At 34.8% G+C, this 22901-nt stretch overlaps 1 protein-coding gene and 1 long non-coding RNA gene across 3 annotated transcripts in view; one reads left to right on the forward strand and one right to left on the reverse strand.

Moving 5' to 3' along the window:
* Positions 1 to 5918, reverse strand: part of LOC108541423 (uncharacterized) — a 31562-nt gene extending 25644 nt beyond the window's left edge. Inside the window, exons 1-3 of the long non-coding RNA XR_001888958.1 lie at positions 5861 to 5918; positions 3961 to 4005; positions 1655 to 1838 (exon numbers count right to left, since the gene is read on the reverse strand). This is a non-coding gene — a long non-coding RNA (uncharacterized LOC108541423). The remainder of the gene's footprint in view (positions 1 to 1654; positions 1839 to 3960; positions 4006 to 5860) is intronic.
* Positions 1 to 22901, forward strand: part of KCNH7 (potassium voltage-gated channel subfamily H member 7) — a 485293-nt gene that overhangs the window by 318861 nt on the left and 143531 nt on the right. The window contains exons 4-5 of one of the 2 annotated variants that reach the window (XM_017890966.1): positions 15024 to 15452; positions 20171 to 20191. In XM_017890966.1, coding sequence (XP_017746455.1) covers positions 15024 to 15452; positions 20171 to 20191 — 450 coding nt within the window. The remainder of the gene's footprint in view (positions 1 to 15023; positions 15453 to 20170; positions 20192 to 22901) is intronic. The other variant, XM_017890967.1, reaches the window with a different exon arrangement.

Consider the following 22901-nt stretch of genomic DNA (forward strand, 5'->3'; position numbering starts at 1 on the left):
AGTCACAAAGTCCTGTTTGTATTATTTCTCTTTTGTAATTGTCTAAAATTTGCCCAATATTTATTATTTGATCAATTTTCATGATTATGTCATGTGAATATGAAAAGAAAGTGATATTGCAGAATATCAAGCTACAAAAGTTGATATCTACTTTTTAAAGCTCTGCCTTATTATTATGCTGTCTTCTATATCCTTACTTATTTCCTGTCCTCCAGATATGTCTTGGATTTAAGAAAGTTTATTAAAGTCTTCTACTGTTAGGATATTTCTTGGTATTTTTCATTCTATCTCTTGCAATTTCTGTTTTATGAATATTGCTGCTCTTGTTTATTTCATAGACATTCACATTTCATAGATAGTCATATATCTTATGTTATTAGTATAAAGTAGCATTTAGCATTACAAAGTATCTTATTTTTTGTTTACTAATTTTCCACCTAAATTCTACTGTATCTTAAATCATGACACTTGAGTCTTTTCTTTTTTCCATTTTCTTGCTGTTTAAAGTCACCTTTTAGTGATTTCCCTTTGTTTTGGTTGTGTCTTTTTTTATACAGTGTGCGGGTTTTATGCAGTGTGAAGCTTTTCTTTGTTGCTTATAAGAAAATAACACTTATACTTTAATTGATTATAACTACAATAGATATTTACATTTATTGATGCAATAGATATGTTTGTTTTCTTGGTACTAACGTATTCTATGTTAAATATACTCTTGAAGTATTTCATTATGTTATCTTTTCTTTGCCCTTTTAAAAACTGATTTTTTGTTGTTGTTGTTGTTCTTTGATTCTGGTTTGGAGTTTTTTGGGTTTTTTTTTTTTTTTTTGGTATTTGGGAAAAATTTATAGTTTTCCAATGGTTATCTTTATAAGAAAATGTTATATACTATCCTTAACTCTTTCCTCTTCCTCAGTCAATACATTTTGGTTCCCTACTTTGAGCAAAAATAAAATTATTATGGCAAAAACCTCAATTACTTTTGCACCAACCTAATAGCTTATAATCCTTTTCTTCTTCTTCCCACCATGCAGTTTTCGTCAACAATATTCTATTTCTTAAGGCTCATCTTCGTGCTCCTGAGTATCCTTAGTCTCCTGCCACTCAGTGTGTCAGTTTAAAACAACATCACTTGACTCTCATGTGTTACCAGTAAGGCACTCAGTGAGCTTGTCTATTTTTTTCTCCTCTCCCTCCCATTTTGTTGGGATGTGGTATTTCTAGCTTGTCAAGTAGGTAATGTGTATATACTTCTTACATTTCTTTTGGCCTCAAATTTCTAGTGAAATGTATTCATGACTGTCGTTTTGTCAGAGATTCCCCAAACACAGCTTCTTAGATGAAGTATATCCCCTTTGGGAAACGTGTGGGGGTAAAATATTTTAAGAGTTATCTCGTGTTTAACATGTTTTTATATCACTTTGACATTTGAAGGAGAGCCTAGGTAGATATGACATAGTATTTGGTCCATATTCTATGCCTTCTGACTCTGGTAGATATTGTTTCATTCTTTTCTTACATCAACTGTTGCTGACAAGTAGTCTGATGTCAACCTGCTTGACTATCCATTGTAAGTGACTCCGGTATCCGGGTCCTGTGCACTTTTTAAGCCCCTACTATTGTCTCTCCAGGAACTGGTGCTCATGTTACAGACCTGATCTTGAGATTTCATACTCAGTGTGAGGTCCTCTTCTGCTGAAGGTGAACTCTGTTTAATAAGTGTTCCATCACTCCAGGGAGACTTCTGTACTCCTCTTTTCTTCATTTAGTTTCACCTTGACTCTCTATTGCAGTGTGCTCTTCTGAGCCAATTTTGCTGGTATTAGCAAATCCCCCACCTACATGTAAATAAAAGTCTGTAAGTTGTCTTTCTCTAGTTAGTCCATAGGCGTGGTTTATGGGTACTTTTATTTGACTCCTCCTTTATTAAATCTCAAAGGTTTATATCGGGATCCATGAGGATTTTGTAATTTAGGTATCTGTCATTATCTATGGGAAGCTGGAAGCCTTATCACAAAACTTTAATATTTGAGAAAGGAAATTGTTACACTGTGTATAAATTAAGATAGAAAATATGCATATAATGAAAAATGGTCCCAAAAGCCTATTTTGTAAACCTAAGTATAATACCAAATCAAACATACCTCAGCTGATAATTTTTCATAATAGCAATTTTTTCCTTATGTGTGTCTACATGACAGTACAATATTCTTTTAAAGCAATATTGGCACAAATATATTAATGTAATGTGATTACAATATTCTAAATGTTTTACCCTGAACAGTATTACACTTGGAGAAAACTCTATCAGAATTACTAATTCATCAGTTTTCCAGATGACATATTTAGAAAAAAATTGAGCTACTGTAAAATACTATTCTTACCCCCAAAGTCTTGATCCCAAAGTTGATGACTGTTTTGATTTTCTTATACTTTCCACTAACAAATGCAATCATTAATGAATGATTCCTGGGAGTACACTTCTAATGTCAACCTCTATTTCTGTCATGAATACCAATAATGTAATTTGTTTAGATAGCGGATACCTTGTTTAGTTTCTTCACTGTCTTCTCAAATCCTTATATTTTCCCACCGAATAGTTGTATTTCATGGTCCATCAAATTGGATGGAAGTGAAAAAAGGAGGGTACATCGGCAACATGGCAGAGAAGAGGACTTGTAAAAAAGATAATGTGTCTATTTAAAACTGAAATGTAAATGGAGAATTGAAACCTTGATTTCCTAAATGGAAGATAGTCTTTACAGTAGCCTCTGGGATATAATACACAATTTATGCAACTTTATATTGTGATTAAAATAAAGTCTTATGTACAAGTTATAACAAATGCAGTAGAGATTCTGCTTCTTATTTTGTGAACCTAAGTGGTTTCCCTATGTTTTAGCCATCACTCATACAGGGAATCATTGGAGAGAGTACAAATATGCAGACAAAATTATTCCAGAGCATTACAAAGGCCCATTATTTACCACCTGTATATCGGTTTGATTACACCCTTCTGTCATTATATGACCCAGATTTCCTTTTACTTGGTGTCAGTTTTTGAAGAATGGATTGTTAAATCAAGCAGAAAAGTTAAAAAGAGACAAATTATGCTTTGTACCTTCTGATACTATCCAATTTCTACTTCATATCTTTTCTCATCTTTGGCAAACCCCTGCTGATATTTTTTCTTTGAAGTATAATGTTACTACCAGTGTAAAATAATGATACTGGCTATTTCAAACACTGTTGTTCCCCAGTGATAGCCACTTTAAAAAAAAATAAAGAATAGAAAAACCTGATGCACCTATTTTAGCAGACACGTCTTACCTTCAAAATTGTGATATTATTACTTCAAAACCTGCATTGTAACTACCAGCTTCTGTATCACTTGAAATGATCTTAAATAAAAGTATGGTTACAAAGAAGTATACAGTGGTATTCACAAAGGCAAATTTTAAACTGGCATTTCCTTTTAACCAATGCTTACTCTCTTACCAAAGTGTTTGTAATTGTGTGTGTGTGTGTGTGTGCACGTGCGTGTCTCAGAAATCCTCAGAGTGGCAGGATTTCAATGAGAGTAATAAGAAAAAGGTTGTCATGTGTTTGGGAAGACGTGATTTTCTGAAAATTTAAATACCTCTATTGAAATAGAGGCAAAATAAAGGAAGAGATGTGACATGACTACACAAGAAGCATAGCTTCAAAAATAGGGAGGTATTAAATTATGAAGATTAAGTAAAAGAAAAGGAGGTAAATACACAGTAGAAAATTTCGATTATAAAAAGGCATTATGATACATTGGGCTCCATATATTCTGAAAACTGAGAGACTTATTTTATATTGAATTAAGTGGTGGATCATTTCTCGTACAAATACCTAGTTTCAGAGCCAGGAACTCTACACAAAAAAAGTGAGCAGCTTTCTCTGAGAAGACCTAATTTTTCATAAACTTATTACCTGTAGAAGACATGGAATTAGCCACAATTAGATGACTTATGTCCCCTGAAACGAAGCAAATACAGAAGAAAGTGTTATGTTGATAAATCTTATCAAATTTTGATAAATACTGAATAATTCGAGCCAATTAATTGCTACATAATAGATATAAATACCAAATAAAAGATGAAATTGAACACTTTCTCACCGAAGTCTTCTGTAAAAAGTTTGCAATCTAATAAATGGAAATAATACAGAGTGAAAGAGAAAATTGTGCATTCCCTACCAAGCATAATGGGCCACATTTAAAGGAGCCAATAGTAATGGAAAAGTGAGCTCTCTTCTTTTCAGCTGTAATATTTGATGATGTAGAATATTTGTGGAAAATGGGCTGGGGGCGGTGGCTCAAGCCTGTAATCCCAGCACTTTGGGAGGCCGAGACGGGCGGATCACGAGGTCAGGAGATGGAGACCATTCTGGCTAACACGGTGAAACCCTGTCTCTACTAAAAAATACAAAAAACTAGCCGGGCGAGGTGGCGGCGCCTGTAGTCCCAGCTACTCGGGAGGCTGAGGCAGGAGAATGGCGTGAACCCGTAAACCCGGGAGGCGGAGCTTGCAGTGAGCTGAGATCTGGCCACTGCACTCCAGCCTGGGCGGCAGAGCGAGACTCCGTTTCAAAAAAAAGAAAAAACAAACAAACAAACAAAAGAATATTTGTGAAAAATGGAGGATAAACAAATTATGCGTTCTTGTTTACGTGATTAATGCCCGAGTTAACTGTCATCAAGTATAAGAGGTTTTCACTTTTACTGTTTTAGATCAATTATTTTTGTTTCACTTTAAATTATTGAAAACTACATTTGAATTTCATATGTCTTCTGTAGCATTAACCTAGTATCATACTCGGATTCACACACAGATACATGCACACTTTTTAATTTTCTAAACATTTCTTGAAGGGATTGGGGGAACATAAATTAAACAAAAAGTGGTACTTAAGTTGGATTCCCTTCTTTTACATTCCATGTCACCACATTCCCTTGAGTCTTTCCACCTCTGTAACAGCTATTTCAGTACCATTTGTTTGTTTCTCTTACTCTGCTCTTAAAAGCTATTTGTTTCTCCAGCTGCTTTTAATATTCCTTCCTTCTTAGTCATCTCTATATACCCTGCTTGGGCAACCTCATCCTTTACTTACAGGGTAAAGACCTTCTCACAAATCATTATCTCCAGCTCATTATCTTTCTTTAGCCTTACTTACAACCTCATATATCCCACTAGACATATCATTTAGAAGATTTTAGTATTTCTGGGCGATTTAGCATTTCAAGCTAAGAACTACCTTTCCATCCTCAGCTACCATCCATTTTATCCCAACAAAAAACTGTTCCTTTTCATAAATTATGAATAGAATCATTATCCAAAGCTTCCAAGCCAGAAACCTGGACATGATACTAAACTCCCTCTATCTAATCCTCTATTCTCCCAACCAAAGGTTAGCCAAAGTCTGTGAAACACCTCTTAACTATCTCTCTCACATAGCCCGCTATAATTGTCTTACTCAGACCCTCAACACATCTTTCTTGGACTGATATCATAGTCTCATAATTGGTATTCCTGCTTTAAGCTTCTTTTCTTCAGGATTACATGTTATATTGCTGTACATCACGTCATAATCCTCCACTGTCTATGTCTTTTACAATTGTCCTCTATTGCCTAAAATATAAGACTCCAAAGCCCTGTGCATGCATAATACAATCAATCTATCATGATATAGCTTCTGATACTTCTTCAGTCTAATTTCCCATCACATCCCATATTTTAATGGGGGTTCCTTGAAACTATCATTCACTTTATGCCACCTAATTTGTATCATGTGGTGTCCCTTCCACTAAAATGCTTTCCTTCTTCTAGCATACCTATTCCAAAGGACTCTTCATCTGTGGCACATGCTTAACGTGCCCACATGGGTCCACATGTTCCTGCCCCTGTGACATCATAATACCTCATGCCTGTCTCCACTACCACATTGGTCACATCTGTTTGCTTAGTAAACAAGTAACATGAATGAAGAAGGCCAGGAGTAAAAAAATATAGAGAGAAGTGAAGACTGGAAAACTGGAGAACACCTTTATCTTATTCGAAGTGGCCCATAACCCTACAGCTCTACTTCATAGTAGGGACATTTTATTTTGTTTCATATAGATTTAGTATTTTGCAAATACTAAGTATCCAGTACATATTTGTAGAAGACATAAAAAGTTATTTTTTTCCTTTAATAATTAAGCTACTTTTTTCCTACTGAATGGGCATTACTCAGATTGCCTATCAGTGGTTCTTCAAGTGTGAGACCATCAACGTCACCTTGCAAGGTGTTTGAAGTGCAAGTTCTTGGGCCCTACACCAGAACAACTGATTCAGAAACTCAGAAATTCACCAACCTGTGTTTTAACAAACACTTCAAGTCATTCTGATGTCCAAGAAGGTTTGAAAACCATAGTTTAGGTTAATGAATGTTTAGATAGAACTACAAAAATAATTTTAAGTGAAAATAAATGTAAAAAAAAAACCCGAAATTTCTGAAGTATCTTATACTCATAGTATTTTTTTGAAGTGTACTTTTTCATTTAATCTTATTAAAGTACTATAAAGGATATCCATTATTTTTGAAAAGATTAAAATTATCACTTTCCACTCAAAGATAATTTACTGTTACACTTACTAAAATTTTTGCAATTCTTCTAAAGGCTTCAACTGAAGCTAAACCTATCCACACAAACAGTATAATTGCTAATTTAGGCATGTATCTAGCTCTAATTTAAGCCACTAAAATTTGATTCATATTGCTTTGGACTCAATACTCTGGATAATGGACACATAAAATACACATTGCCTCAATAGCTACATTGACTCCCTCAAATTTGTCGTATGTCTCAGTTTTTAGCACCTCAAGGCTAAAGAAACAAAGAAATTTTCCACAGAGCTGGCGTTTATAAAGTGCTTTTAGGAGTGTTTTTACTATTCTCCACTGGAGCTGAAAGTCATTCTTTAGTTTGAAGATGAAAGAGCTGCAATAGTAATCATAGAGTTTCCCATTCAGTAAGCATTACTATAGAAACAATCTGTTATTCAGATGAATTTAATTAAAGGTTTTACACTGTAACTAATGTTTACTATTCTCCTGTATTTGGAAGTTTCCTCTTTTTAAAGATTAAATTTGATGAAAAAGGAAACATGACATGGTTGCAAAAAACAAATCTGAGGAAAGTTTAGTCATGGTTGCAATAAATTTTATGTCATGTGCCTTTCCCAACCCCCGGGGTTTGAACAAAGTGTCTATTTCTAAGGTCAAGAAAATTGCTAGTAGTTGAAAAAAAATACATTATTTCCTCATTGACAATGGATGTTAATGAATGCCCAAATTGGTATATCCACACCAGAGAGCCCCCATGTGAGTATAATTTGGAAAATTTTGTTACCTAGCAACACCCAATCGGTGCAGTCCCTATTCATACAGCATTTGGGTAACTGGTGTCTGTACCATTTGTGTTTGGAACAGTCCATCAAGAGAGTATCTGTTTATGTGATGACTACATGATCATCCATGCTCAATTTTGGTTAAGACGTTATCACTTTCACAGGACTTGAATGGACTTTTTAATTTGACATTTACAAACGGAAGGAATCTATCAAAAAGAAAGTATGGGTATTGCATGCATTGATTTACTAAGCTGTTATTTTAAGCACATAGAAACTTAATTACGTGTATATTATGCTGCTGTGTTTGCTTTCATTCCCAATCCCCTCTCACTGAGAGATTTTAACCCTAAGAGGCTGAAAGCAGTCCACCACCTTGTCCTGTCTTCTGCCCTATCCCCCTTATCCAAATTCATGTTTCTTGCTTCTTTGCTCTCGTGATGACCCAGCCAGATCACAAGTAGTGTCCCTCAGATATCATCAACATTTGTGAACATGTTTACGGAAGTGCTCTGTTGCTGCTGCAGCTCCTGTAATTGTTCTCATGCCTTGCTACAGCACTGACTCCGCCAACCTCCACTTACTGCCTTTAACTCACATAACTTACAGATTCCAATTAGATCCCATCCTTACTGTTCACTGTGAGATCTTGCTTTTTTCTCTGGTATCTAATACCCTAGGAAATGTCACAGGATTCTTAGCCTTTCATGGCATTGCTGATCTGATCTGCTCCTTTAGAGAATCTCGTATCTAGCTTCAAGTTTACTAGGTCAGTAGACTCCCTGGTGATCTTTTGTTATCACTGACACTAGGCCTGCTCTGGCTACAGTGGAACATTTGTTACCCAATAATCAGGGTAGCCACTTGGCTAAAACTGAGTTCACATTGAATGATAATTTTTCCCAGTCTAGCTGCTATCTACATCCTTCTTTGACAATATTCTGAGTTGTTCTACCAGCTCATAGGCAACGTTATATACCTTCCTACATATGTAGGAGTAGGAGAGACTCATGTCCTTGCAGGATCCCTCTATGAAAAATTTTCTTCCAAAAAAGAAAAAGGCAACTATGTTAGTCATTATCTCTGTTTATCCCACCAAATTTGATTTTCTTCTCTCTCTGATTCAGGAGTTAAAGTCGTGTTTCTCTGCAAATCCAGAGTTATGTGGTTGGAGAAAATTCTCACACTGATTTTAAGGCTTCAAATTTAATGTCAGGCTTGTAAGTACTCTGACATCAGAAAGGTACACAGATACCAATTCACACATCCTTATTTTGTGTGGTAATATGTGACTGTAGGCTTAATTCAGATCATAATTTTTCAGGCCAAAAGATGGCTACATTTCTCTCTCTGTACTGGACGCTGTGGCCCTAAGCCCAGATATCTTCCTTAAGGCTGAGACAGCCCAGCTGCTGGAAATATCAGCTGTTCCAGATACACTGCTACCCCTCCCTAGAAATTGTGGTCTAAGGCAGGAAACTACCTTACCCAGCATTATGGCCTTTCCCATGGTGTGGCTTTAACCAGTGACTGGTAGATACAGGGAAGCAAAGGCCAGGTACTCTGACTTCAATTTGGCAGAACTCTGAAGGGCATATTCCTGCATTTGAGCTCCAGGAGGATTGGCCGAAGCTTCAGATGCATATGAAAAGCAGTTTAACTTTCTCTTCTTAATCCTACCTTTTTAATAGACATAACATAATAGACATGAGAGTACTCCCTCAATAAGCCTTTTCACAATCTACTCTCAGGAATCCAATCTAAGATACCCTCCCACCACCCCAACCCTTTGTGAGGGGACAGATCTCTGCTTATGGCCTTTACAACAAACCTCACTTTACTCCCCACACAGATCCTCTGCTGTTTCACCATGGTCTCTAATTTGCTTGACTACTTGAACTTAAGTTTCTCTCTACTTTTCAGTCCATACTTCAACCTAGCGGAACCAGGCAGGAATAAACTGCTTCTAATTATATTTAATTGGGTTTTTGCAGTAAAAATATGACATAATCAAGGTTCTAAGAATTTATAGAAATGATGAAAATTGAATGAAGGAAATGATTGGAAACTTGCCTTTGTGTTGTGAGAAAATCAATGATTGAAAATAGATGGGGAAATCTGCAGAGATTTTTTTGTTTTTCCACAAGAAAATTATTGTTTCTAATATCCCTAAATGTAGTCTTAAGTTAGAAGAATTGCTTGAAGTCAAAAATGGGTGTAATAGTTTACTTCCAAACTGTAATAGATGAGAATCAATTCACACAGAAAAGAAGTGGGGAGAGAGAGAAAGAAAGAGGGAGAGGGAGAGAATAATAGCAGCAGATTGATGAGGTCTTCTCAAATTGGAAAAGTTTAGTAAAGCCAATTTCTAAAGCCCCATTACCATAGGAGATAGGTTATAAATGTAGTTGTGATCATTATAATTTTATGAGAAATGTGACTAGCACAAATATGTCAGCAAATAAATTCAAAACTAAAAGGAATATCAAGAATCAACGAATCCTGGGGGATCTTAGGGGAGGTCAATGTTGAAGGGCTTTGGTTGGAGAAGGGGAGTTAGTTATTCATCTTCTGAAATCATAAGCAAAATTGTGTGTATGCATTTATCTACATTTATTTCAAAGAGAAATCAGGATTTTCATTAGATTCTCATGTGGCTATTTATGACCCAAGAAAACACCAAACCTTGGATAAAACTAAAATTAAATCAAGGAAACTGCTGTTTTATGCTAACCTGACATGAATTTTCTGTATGAATTTGGCAAAATATTTAACATTTTTGCATGCATACATTAAAGTTATAATTATAGACTTTTCACAGAGAAAGATGATGGGAATATCTATGTTTTCTTGGTTGAGAACTGAAAAGTTGTTAGCTATATATGACAGGATTGATGAAGATGTGCCCTCTAAATTTATATTCAGCATCTTCACAAAAATGACATGTCCTGAGAAAGACATTATGCTAGTAGTTAATTATAACTACTATAATTATATTCATGTATATTAACAACTGTATGCCTTCTTAGATGAAAAGGATGTATTTAAACAAAATCATAATCATGTAAGTCATTTACCAGTACTTGTAATTCTTTCTGGAAATGTGTAAAAGTGTGTGCAAAACCTTTTTCTGTTTCTCTTATTTCACATTTATTGAGCATTATAGTAAATAGGTTAAATAGTATCTATTTTAATTATTCAAGTTAGAAATCAAATATAATAAAATCTGAAGACTTAACTTGCACGGATGTTTTTCAGTGTTAAGATCCATAACAGGATTACACTCATCTATGTTTTATATTTCATGCCTGAAAGTGCTAGCATTGAGCAAAATTCTCAATGTGCATTCTTTCCGCATGAACTACAGTTAGACAACTAAATCTGTAATGCAATATAACATGGTCCTATTAACCTAGTGATGCAGAAAAGACCATCTGTACCACACTGGATATGACTGAACTATAGGAATGAACTAAATGCCTATGTGGTCATTAATTTAAGAAAGCCAGTGAATTGTTTTTTAAAGGAGGAGTGTGAAGTAAATGATGAAAAATTAATAAAAGTAGTCATTGCCTTTCAATGCATTGTAATAAGCTTGCAGAATTGATTTGTAAACTGCTTTGAAACTCAATTTCATGTGCATTAAAGACTAATCAAATGACTTGGATGCAGTTCACTGATTTTCAACTTGGCAATTTACTTGAGCATATAAAAGTTATTAGTAGAGATATGTAAGAATGCTTGCAAAACAGTTATCACGATGAACTGTCACTTAATCTTATTTGCACAGATTGGTTACTCTTGTCTTTGTCTTATTAATCCAGAGTTTAATGTTGAATGTACTTGTGGTTTGTCTGTATATTGTCATGTCTTCTACCACAGAGATAAGTAGTTGAATGATGGTTACCAGAGGATAGGAAGGGTACTAGGGTAGGGTGTGGTGGATAAAGTGGGGATGAATAATGGGCACCAAAATACAGTTAGATAGAAGGAATTAGATCTGGTGTTTGGTAGCACTTTAGAGCAACAATAGTTAACAATTATTTATCGAATATTTCAAAATAACTAAAAGAGTAGAAGTGGAATGTTTCTGACACAAAAAATGGTACATGCTTGAGATGATGGATATCCCAATTACACTGATTTAATCATTACACAATATATTCTTGTATCAAAATATCACATGTACTTCATAAATGGGTACAACTATATGTCCATAATAATTAATAATAAAAATGTTTAATTCTATTTCAATGATTTGTATCATTATTAACTGCTAGACCACAAATGAAGGCTTATAATAATAAATTGGCCTTCTTAAATTCTCAAATTTTCTGTAACAGGTATTTTACATAAACTTCATAGATGAATTAAATCAAATAGAGAGGACATGGTATAGAGTTCACCCTTTTCCATGAACTGTTGAGTTCTACTCAATCAATATTTTTTGTTAAATGTCAGTCAGTACAATTCCAAGAGGTTAAAATTCTCTAATTATGATGACCAGAGCAATTAAATAGTCTAGTTTTCCTACAGTCAAAATTGAGCACATTCTGAGTTCAGTTTAGAATCTGTTTGTGAAAATTCATTTACCATGCCAAGTCATTCGGTCAGAGCTGGGACTCAATGGTGAGGAAAATAGCCTGGGATCCTGCCCTTCTGGGGCCTATGGTCCAGTCATGGAAAAAAATTTTAAACAGAAAATCAACAAGTGCATAGTTATTAACTGTGGTGAAAGCTATGAAAGGGGTGGTAACCTGTTCAGAAGGAAGGAAAAGCTTCTCCATGAAATCACTTTGGTGCTGAAATCTAACGGATGAGCTCAGTAGGTGAAGTAAAAAGGATCAAACAGAAAGAAGCCATGAATCTGAAAGAAGCACAGGCCTCCAGGGGAATTAAAATTCCATATGACTGGGTTCTAGAGAGCAAGGAACAGAGATGAAGCTGCAGGATGGAGATAGTTTTGTCTTCCATCCCCAAAGAGAAAGTTATTGGTAGCAGGGGAAGGGTGGAACTGTGCAATAGTTTACATAATCATATATTTATTTTTCTTTCTTTAGAGATAGGGTCTCTCTCTGTCACTTAGGCTAGGATGCAATGGCTCAATCATAGCTCACTGTAGCCTCAAACTTATAGGCTCAATCTGTCCTCCCACCGCAGCCTCCTGAGTGGCTAGGACTACAGGCATATACCACCATACCTAGCTATTTTTTTTTTGTAGAGATGGGGGGTCTTGCTCTGTTGCCCAGATTTGTCTCAAATGGCTGACCTCTAGAGATCATTACGCCTTTTCTTCACAAAGTGCTGGCATTGCAGGCATAAACCACTGTGCCCATGCTCTGAATTTTTTAAAAGATAAAAATTATTGTTTTTAAGGGTGGACAATAAAGGTACAAATGTGAAGAGTGATTGGCATTCTTTTGCAGGAAATCATGTGAACCAGTATAGTATCTTGGAAAGATGTAGCAGCAGTGAAGATGAGAGAAATGAAAATAGACATTCAGGAGGCAAAATGAACACAATTAAGGGATTGATATTAATGGAATATTGGGGATGAGTGGGAGAGAGAGAACAGTATCTAGAATGGTCCCCAAATCTCAGGTTTGTATGACTGGATGGATTGTAATGCCATTCACAAAAAAAAAGAAAAAAGGAAGAAAACAAAAACCTGGGCTTGAAGGGTCAGATTATGAAATTGGACTTGTTATAAGATTGTAATGTGTCTTTCAAGTGGAGATGTTGATGAATCTATTAGATATACAGTTTTGGAACGCAGAGGAGAGGTCTGGGCTGGAGATATATATTTAGGAGTCATTGGACTGAAGACAGAATTGAATATGTGCATGTAGAAAAAAACCATCCACTGGGAGAGTATACTCAACATGGAGAAATGTTTGTGAGTTTTGAGAGTGTTCTTCCATGTTTTAGAAGCATCTTCAATGCATTGAGGAAAAGTCCATAGTAAATCTATTAAAGATAATGGTGTCTATGACATTTAAATAATATAAGAAGGTAGTTAATATTGCAACTCAAAGATCCAAGTTGACTGACCTTAAGATCAGTGTGTAATTGTAAAGCCATGGATAATGTGGACCTAGACTACTGTGGGGACAATAAAAATGACAGATTATTGTTTGGATGCTTTGGCCTCTGTTTTTATGTTATTTGAGGAGTGAAAGTTTTACTTTATTAGTTTTTTTAGTTTATAAACGAATGCATGCTTGACATAAAAAAAGATATATAAAGAAGAATGCAATACACTATACCTCCCTACTTCCAAACCCACCCACTGAGCTAGTCAACATTAAAAGTTTGAAACTTTCAATACAAATATATGAACAAATATAAGCTGTTGTTTTATTTTGATGAAAATTATATGAACACATGGAATTTAAACTTGCTTTTTTTTTACTTAACATTATATTTGAGCAACCTTTTAAAAAATATCATAGGATTCCAAATAATAAAAATGCCATAATTTATTCAGTAATTCTCCTTCTAATGGATAATCCAATTGTTTCTCATTTTTATGCCTTTGCAATATCCCACATGTGGATAACTGAGTCAAATAAAAGTGTACGTTTTTTCATTTTACTAGATATTGTCTGAAGACTTTCCAAAAAGTTTGTAGTAATCTGCAATCCCACCACCAAAATGTCAGAATGCTCCCCAGCATTCTTTGCCAGCACTAGATGTTATGCTTTCTTTCATTTACTGCAAAACTACAGACTAGAAAAATAATATCCTCTTGTTTTACTTTGCAGTTTTTACTACTAGTGAGTTTATATACCTAACAATTAAAGTTTAATATTTTAATGTTATATTTATAGTTAATATTTTAATTTTTAACATCTGCTCTTTAAAGTTTATATTTAGTTGTCCTTCTGAATCAGCCACTCTGAGACAGACATAACATTATATGCCATATTATCCAATTTTGGAGCCAAAAAAAGAAAAGAAAACAGGAAAAAGAAATCTTTACCAGTACAGTGCATCGCTCTTTAAAACCAAAAGTCTTTAAGAATTCCAGATGGAATGATGAGCCTCTCATACACAGTTAACCCCACTTTGTCCACCGAAACTTGACTCACAATATTATTGAGTACAAATCTTCTAAATATACAAGGTCTATTCTTTACCTCACCTCACTTCCTTCCTGCCTGCTCCAACACATTAGCCCTCCATCACCCACACATGTACATAGGCTGTACTCACTCCTGTGTCTATCCCTGGACTTATGATGCCCTAGATCATATTTCCTTAAAACTCTGTTCATCCTTCAATTTCCCTAGAAAAGTGGATGTATAGTGGATGCATGTTTTTATTTTATTAAAACTAAAAGTCTCCTGTCATCCAAATACTTTTATGTCACCGGTGTGGATCTAATCATCAGAAACATGATAAAATTATTTGCTGTTTTCTTATTACTTATATGACACTTCATATTGGTCTCAGAGAAGTTTTCTACAATATCCCTTATTCCAACTATAACCATTGATTCATAATTATTTTTACATGGTGTTTAAATGAGTCAACAATGTTTGTTTTCGTTACAAGATATATCATTTGCCTTATAATAATGCTCTCTCCTGTCTCCATTTATAGGGAAATTTTTCGGGTTCAAGTTCCCTGGTCTGCGAGTTCTCACTTACAGAAAGCAGTCCTTACCACAAGAAGACCCTGATGTGGTAGTCATCGATTCATCTAAACACAGTGATGATTCGGTAGCCATGAAGCACTTTAAGTCTCCTACAAAAGAAAGCTGCAGCCCTTCTGAAGCAGATGACACAAAAGCTTTGATACAGCCCAGCAAATGTTCTCCCTTGGTGAATATATCCGGACCTCTTGACCATTCCTCTCCCAAAAGACAATGGGACCGACTCTACCCTGACATGCTGCAGTCAAGTTCCCAGCTGTCCCATTCCAGATCAAGGGAAAGTTTATGTAGTATACGGAGAGCATCTTCAGTTCATGATATAGAAGGATTCGGTGTCCATCCCAAGAACATATTTAGAGACCGACATGCCAGCGAAGGTATGTTTGATTTTTTTTAAAATGGAAACATATATTCACGGGTAATAAATGATTATTTGCATAGCGTTTTAAGTTTCAACAATAATCCCTATGCATTGGGGAAAGAAATGTGATTAAAGGCTATTAAAAATCTGAGTCCTACACTCAGAGTTGTTACTGATTTCCTCTTTGAACCCTAATGAGTAATTTAGTTTCTTCTGGCTTCTTTATCTGTATTTCTGAAATAGTATGATAACCATTATCTGCCTACCACATGGAGTGTTAATTAATTAATGCTTATTATAACATGTGCTTAGGTGATGAACACTATCATCTCAAGCATAATTAATTTTGCTGCATTTAGCAAATGATCATGCCCTGGAAGAAAGAATTTGTGCCATCAGAGGGCTAGTTCATTGACCGACTCTTTCCAAAGGGAGGAGCATAGGAACCGTGATGTACTGAGTGATCAGAAAGCTGTAAGCTGACAGGGGTGAAAGGTAGGTAGGAAGAAGGGGAAAAATGTAAAGGGAAAAAAAAATCCTGAAAGTCCTGATCTCAACCAAAATCAACTGGAAAAGCAAATCAGAATTTATTTCTCCCTGACCTCTTTATGTTCACATTCTTTTATTAGCCAGTAGTGAAATTAAGAATACTTAAAAAGCAATGACAGAAACAATTTATCATGAACACAGTGATTGATGACATTGGTTAAGTACTTACTATGTCTGAGGCAATGTAAGTGCTTGACACACATTAAGTCTCATTTTACTCTCATAACAAACCCAAATTAGGAATCATTTTTAAGCCCCATTTAATAAGTGAGGAAACAGAGGCTTAGATATGTTAAATAAATAACATAAATAACTAGGCTAAGGTTACAGAGCTAGTCAGTGTCAGAGCCTGGCTTCAAACTCAGGACTGCCTGTCTCCATAGTCTACAATCAAATTCATGCAATATTTTTCCTTCCTCACTCCTGCTCCTCCATGAAACCTTGCCATAGGAGGAGTCTGTTGAATCTCTTGACTTTCCCCAGGGAGTCTGAGAATCAAAGTTCCCGGCATGGGTACAGTAGACCCACTTTTCAGATTCCCATAGATTTGGGTTCTTGAGATACCTGCTGTCCAAGCTGCTGCTGGTTTTGTCTTTAAAACATTAATTCTTAGTGTGAGGTGTTAAGTACTTTGTCAGCTGATCACACTTATTTTTCCAGCCTCATTTCTAGCCCCAGCAAGACTCCCTTCCCTACTACATACTCTATTCTACACCTGCACGGATATAATTTTCCTTTTCCCGAAAATGTAACATGTGTTTTCTTGCTTCATTACTTTGTTATGCCTGGAATACTCTTCCCCACTTTGTCCCTCCTTACACTACCACTCAGCGTAAGGGATCCATTTCCCCCTTCCCAAACCAGAAGAATTAAATCATTTCACACTCAAGTTTGCAAACCAATATTTACATATAGTATAGCATAGATTGCATTTTATGTTTATTGTGTATTATATGTCTGTCATTCTTGCCAGATATGTAAACAAACAATTATGTTGTTCTGAGCTCCTCCAGGATAGGCACTCTGGCATAGTGAGCTCTGCACCCTTAGTATCTAGCACAATTGTCTACTTCATGGCAGATACTTGATAAATATTGGTGTGACATTGAGAAGACCATGTGATGTTGAGAGGACTGTGCTTGTGAGTTCTGTTTCAAAATCATGCAGATCAGAAAATAATGAGTTATCTGCTCCATCATACTCTGAAGTTAAACTGAAGTCTTAAGAGTAAATCATATAGAGGATCTTTATCTAAAGGACACCATGAAGCAGAGAAGGCAGGAGAGGTGAAAGGAAGAGTTGGCAGGAAAAAGTTCAAAGAAAGATAAACCAATAGCTCAGAAAAAGATACAAGAGCAATTAGCACATCCTTTTAATCTGTGGGCCAAAGAGGGTCAAAAGGAAAAAAGAAAATACAAGACCAATTCCCAGATTGGGTAATCATCTAAGGCCCTATCCCATTCAGTAATGGCAGACTCAATATTTCCTGACAAAATGAAACCACTAGAATTTGATCTTTGATCAGTGAGTCCTGTGGCTAAACATGACTAATAAATCAATATGGTAATTCAAATGGCCAGCATATGTTTTAGCTAGTTTAGTTAGTGTAGTCACTTTTAGCAATCATACTGACTTTTCAGAAATTGACCTTTCAGAGATTCCCTGGAGAGATCCTGACTTCTATAATAACAGTAGTATAGTAAAATTCAAAAACAATACATTTGAAAATCAAACTGATACATAATCAGTGCATTGTACTGACTTAGCCGGTGTTTGGACAGTGGTGCTAAGTAGTTTAGATTAGATTTCTTGATTTAACTTCATTGTTTTAATTTATATGATCTCCATTTAGTGCACAGTTACTGATACAATTATGAGAAAGAATGATTTAATATTTTTGGATTTCTCAGTACAGGTACTGTAAACATTTGGTGCTAGATCATCCTTGATTTTTCTCCCTCACCCAAAGTGAGCTGTTTTCAAAAAAAGTATTACTTTCTTACAGATTATGCTATAGTCAACATGTGACTACAGATTGATAAATTCCAAGGGTATTTTATCCTTCATCTTTAGAGCAATTTTAGCTACAAAATCACTGATTAGCAAAAAAGAAACTACATTTCCTGACACTTTATAATTTGGTATATTTTAGAAATAGAGCCATTGATAAGGAAAGATGGAAAACTTTTAGACGTGATTTTAGTTTTATGAATTCATGTAACTGATTAACAGGTGAAATAATGCACAAGATTCCAAAGTCTGATTGTTGTCTCCTCATTCAAATAAATAAAAACATTCTCCTACACAGGCTATCTTCACAGAACTTTAAATATTTTGCAGATACATTAATGAATAATATTTTACTTTATCCTCTCATTTAATTCACATTATCAAGTACCTTAGAACCATACTTTTCAAACCATCTTTGATGAAGACCAGAATTTTGTTTTCTAATTCATCACTGACCAATACATTTGTGAATTCAATAAAAATGTACTATTATAAAAATGAAATGTAAAAAATAGACACAAAATATAAACCCCAATTGTTTTATTATTAGATTAATCAGACATGAAATTACTGTGCCAAACTGCTACAAAAAATTCTAAATATTTACTCCAATTTCTGTACTTACATTGTCATGGAAGGATAACAAGCAGATCTCAGCTAAGACCAGTGCACAAGCCATACTCTGCCTTGGAAGGTCAAAGCTGTAATAACTATATAGTGTAATGTTTTGTTAGTTTTCTCGGAATTGGTAAATCTTTATATATAATTTTGAGGTTTAATAAGTACAGTTGTAATTTATAACTACTTGCAAGCAGCTGTTACTTTACTAATGGTTTTTAGACCCAGCTTCTGATAGACACATTCATTCTGGGTAATCAAGATCTCTTCCACTATCTCTATTTGTTTTTTGTGATTCTCTCCAAGTGGAAAGGGAGTTGTCATCTAAGGCCACAATTTTATTTGTGTATCTTTGTCCAATGCAATGTCTATGAGCAATTCAATACACCACACTCTTAGAATTACTTCAGTTGTAAGCTTTGAAATTATTATGATATATTCCAAGATTTTAAATGGGCACAGTGTTAGCATAGATATCAACAAAATGCTGAACAGATTTTTCAAATCTTGGATATATTTGAATGGTTTTGATACGACAGTGACATTTATTTTAAGCTTGTGTGTTTCATAGCTAGTAATGCATATTTTGTTAGTGGCAAGTGTGCAACATTTAGATTGTTGATCTCAAAATAAATCTGGAAATATTCAACTCAGATTTTAAAAGAGCTCATTTTATTACAAATAAAATTTTTCAATATTCTAGTAATTACACTGAATTCATTGTGACATTAATAAATATGTTTACATTTTTTAAAACAATCTAATCTTTCATTTACGTCTTACAATTATCTTTGTCTAAGAATGACTCTTTGAGTTATATTTGCTATTTTTAAAATATATATTAAGAACATTTGGAGGAGGGCAGTTAATAAAATTGTGTTTAATAATGTAAGTTGGAGCCAGGCACAGTGGAGCCAGGCAGAGTGGTATGGTTGTAGTCCCAGCTACTAAGGAGGCTGAGGCACGAGGATTCTTGAGCCTAGGAGTTCAAGTCCATCCAGAGAGATATAGCCAGACCTTGTCCTGAAAGGAAGAAAGGGAGGGAGAGAGGGAGGGAGGGAGGGAGAGAAGAAGGGAGGGAGGGAAGAAGCTGTTATTTTAGAAACATTTTCCTTATTAACATACTAGGTTAAATTATATGCAAAAAATTACTTAACATGCAAAATGTGGAGTCTTCCTTTGAGTATATTCTCAGTGATAGTTGAGAAGACACTAAAATTGGCTGTTGACAAGGTTGAAAGTTTTGTCACAACTGCAGCAGCTGGGGAAGTCTATTTCTAAAGTGTCATAATTATAAAATCTGTACTTTGGAATCCATTGAAATTGAGATAAATGCTTCACATATTTAAATAAGAATGTATATTATGACAGATACTATTTTTAGTATATGCGTGTTACTTGGTGGAATAGTACACAATGTTAATTTCAATTAAAGAGAAATTTTCCATCATATTCTGATTTCTCTGATTGTTTATATACAGGTGATTCAGTGTATATAATATAATTTTAGTTTTCTTTTTATATTTCTCTTTTTTTATCCTTATGTGCTCAAACCAGACAATGGTCGCAATGTCAAAGGTAATGTACAAACTCGAATTTCACCATCTGATACTCAACGTGCCCCTTTACTCGGCATGTTAACTTGCCTGCTGTATGCCCTGTTCAATGCAACATCTTCATGCTGCCCTTAGCTATTCGGGGTGCCTGGTGGAGACATCATGGCTTGATTTTGCTAGAGACATTGTTATTTCTCTGCTGCGCCACCAAAATGATTATGAGCTCCTTTTGCCTGCAAGAATTATAAGCCTAGGTTGACAATGAATACTTCCTAAATATTTAAATTATTTGGAAAAACACAAACCTCAAGCTAAATATATTCTGATGTGACAGAGGCACAAAAGCCTATTTCAGGAAAACAACAATTTTGAGTGCAAGATTAAATAAAATAAGCAAAGTGCTACATGACAGCATCACTTCACTTGTTCCTCTTTTGTTTCCTCAAAACTAGTTTCACGTTCCTGGATGGCAGGGGGTATGGTTTTCAGCTTACTGTAGTAGTAAACTATATATGCATGATAGTCATTTTCTGTTTTTCTCTGTTATATTTTAATCATTTTAATTGTGTTCTATATTAGCCTGAAATCACTGGCATGACCTACAACTCCCAGAGGGTTACGTTTAACCGGGAATAGTCTGGATAAATCTGGATTGGGCTAAAAATTTGAAATTCACTTCTGTTTTCTACTATATCATAGTAGCTACAAGGATCACAAAATATAATAACCATATTATCATCAAATTGAAAACCATGGGGCCTGGTCTTTCAACATAGGCCATGCATGCTGCTGTGGGTGTGCAAATGGTGATCGTGACTTATTTTATGCATGTGTGTTGCATGAACACGTCTCCACCAGTAACCGTCATTACTTAGAATTCACTGTTTTAATCACTCTCTCTTAAATGTCACTGGTACACTGACCACTGTGCAATTTTGTATATTGATTTCTCACTTGCTTCCCTAAAATAATTCAGAACCGGTGATGGTTATGAATTAATAGACTAGGGACCAAAAATGCTTGGTCGGCAACCTAGGGAAATTTGAAAATCAGGGAAATTATGGCATTATGCCCCGAAACCCACCCGAATTTTATTTTGTAAGCACTTTAAAAAGGGTCTATGCAGGTTGACCCAAATAGTGGGATGGGATTTCACCTACATCATTATTCTTTTTTTTTTTTTTTTTTTTTTTTGGCCTGTCCACTGTGATTTCCAAAAGGGAGAAAATAGTGTCAACTGTGTGCGGTGGTTTGCATTGACATAATTCAGAAGGTAACCTCAAGAAGCAAGATACAGATAGTTCTTGCCAACTAGCTTCAGAATTTAACAATTGTCAGTAAATTAGTAGGCATTAATTAATTTTCTAGTGATTTTTAAATGTAGTGATAAATGAACCTAATTTTTCTCAACAAATAGAGAATTGGACTTGTTTAACTTTCAAACTACTAGTTCACATGTATGTCAAAGTACAGCTATTTTATTTTAGTATCATAAAATAATGCATTTACTCTCCAACCTTTTTTCTCAACTCTCTCATTTTTAATAGGAGTAGTCTTTGAATACAGATATTCTTTATTTATTACATAGATTTCAGATTGACATCAATTTTACAATCACAATTTAAAGTATATGGTAGAATCATCAAAGTCAGAATTTTGCATTACAAATCTCTAAACCATGTAGAAAGTTTTCACATGTTAATACTTAAGAAGTTCTATCCCCAAATTGGAGAAAGCATTTGCAAACGTAACGAAATTTAATGTAAATTTTCACTCCAAAGCCTTCATTACTTTTTTCAAGCTCTGGTTTTGAAAACTATTAACAATGTTTAAGTGTCTGCCTCTAAGATTTTTCACAAAGCCATTAACCTTGTTAATTAGGTACAGGACCATACATTAAGTGTGCATTTTAAGTTTGTTTGGCTTTGCTTCTATACCAGATATAAATAAAAGTCTAAAAAAATGCAGGTTTCTACCCTACTTTGTGTACAAAATGCATAATTATAATTAATTATTTCAATATTTAATTCAACCAAAAAAAGTTATTTATCTGAATTAAATAAATAATTTAGGAATGTGTTGGTAATGTCTTTAAGATCATCTGGTTTATTTATGTCAGGTGAGGTGTTGGCTAAATACCTTGTACAGGTGGTACATTTATCTCCAGAGGATGCCATTCTTTAGCTTTCTCAGGAAGTCTGTGTTAGTGCCTGTTACACAAAGAGCTAATCTAAATCCTTCTTTCTGATATGAATTTTTTCCCCTTCGTCTATCTCTACTAGACAGAGATACTAGCTAACTACTGCTAATCATGATGCAATATCACAGTAAAAGGACAGCAAATTGATACTCAGTCTTTTTTCTAAAACTAATTTCCACTTAATCTTCGTTCTTAGGATCTTTTTCATTTCCCTTTAATAAATTTTCTTAGCATTCTGACTCCTTAAGTTAACACTTCAAAGTTCTTTTTAAAAGTGTAAACCATTGTCAAAGAGTGGAAAAGTTGTTTCAAATAAATTGCACATCCTGCTATATATATGTATGATAATTTAACAACTTCTCTGATAAGTGAGAAGACCTAATCCTACATCCATCACTCATATACTAATTTTTACCTCAAACTTGGTGGCTTTTCTGTCTATTTTGCTTTACAAGTCATCAGTTAAAATCTACCTCACTTTCCCTATTTCGTAAATAAGTCATAACACAATTTTGCCCCTTTAATGCTTCTG

Source organism: Rhinopithecus bieti, unplaced genomic scaffold (genome assembly GCF_001698545.2).
Source record: "Rhinopithecus bieti isolate Rb0 unplaced genomic scaffold, ASM169854v2 scaffold_19966, whole genome shotgun sequence".
In the NCBI taxonomy this organism is placed as follows: domain Eukaryota; kingdom Metazoa; phylum Chordata; class Mammalia; order Primates; family Cercopithecidae; genus Rhinopithecus; species Rhinopithecus bieti.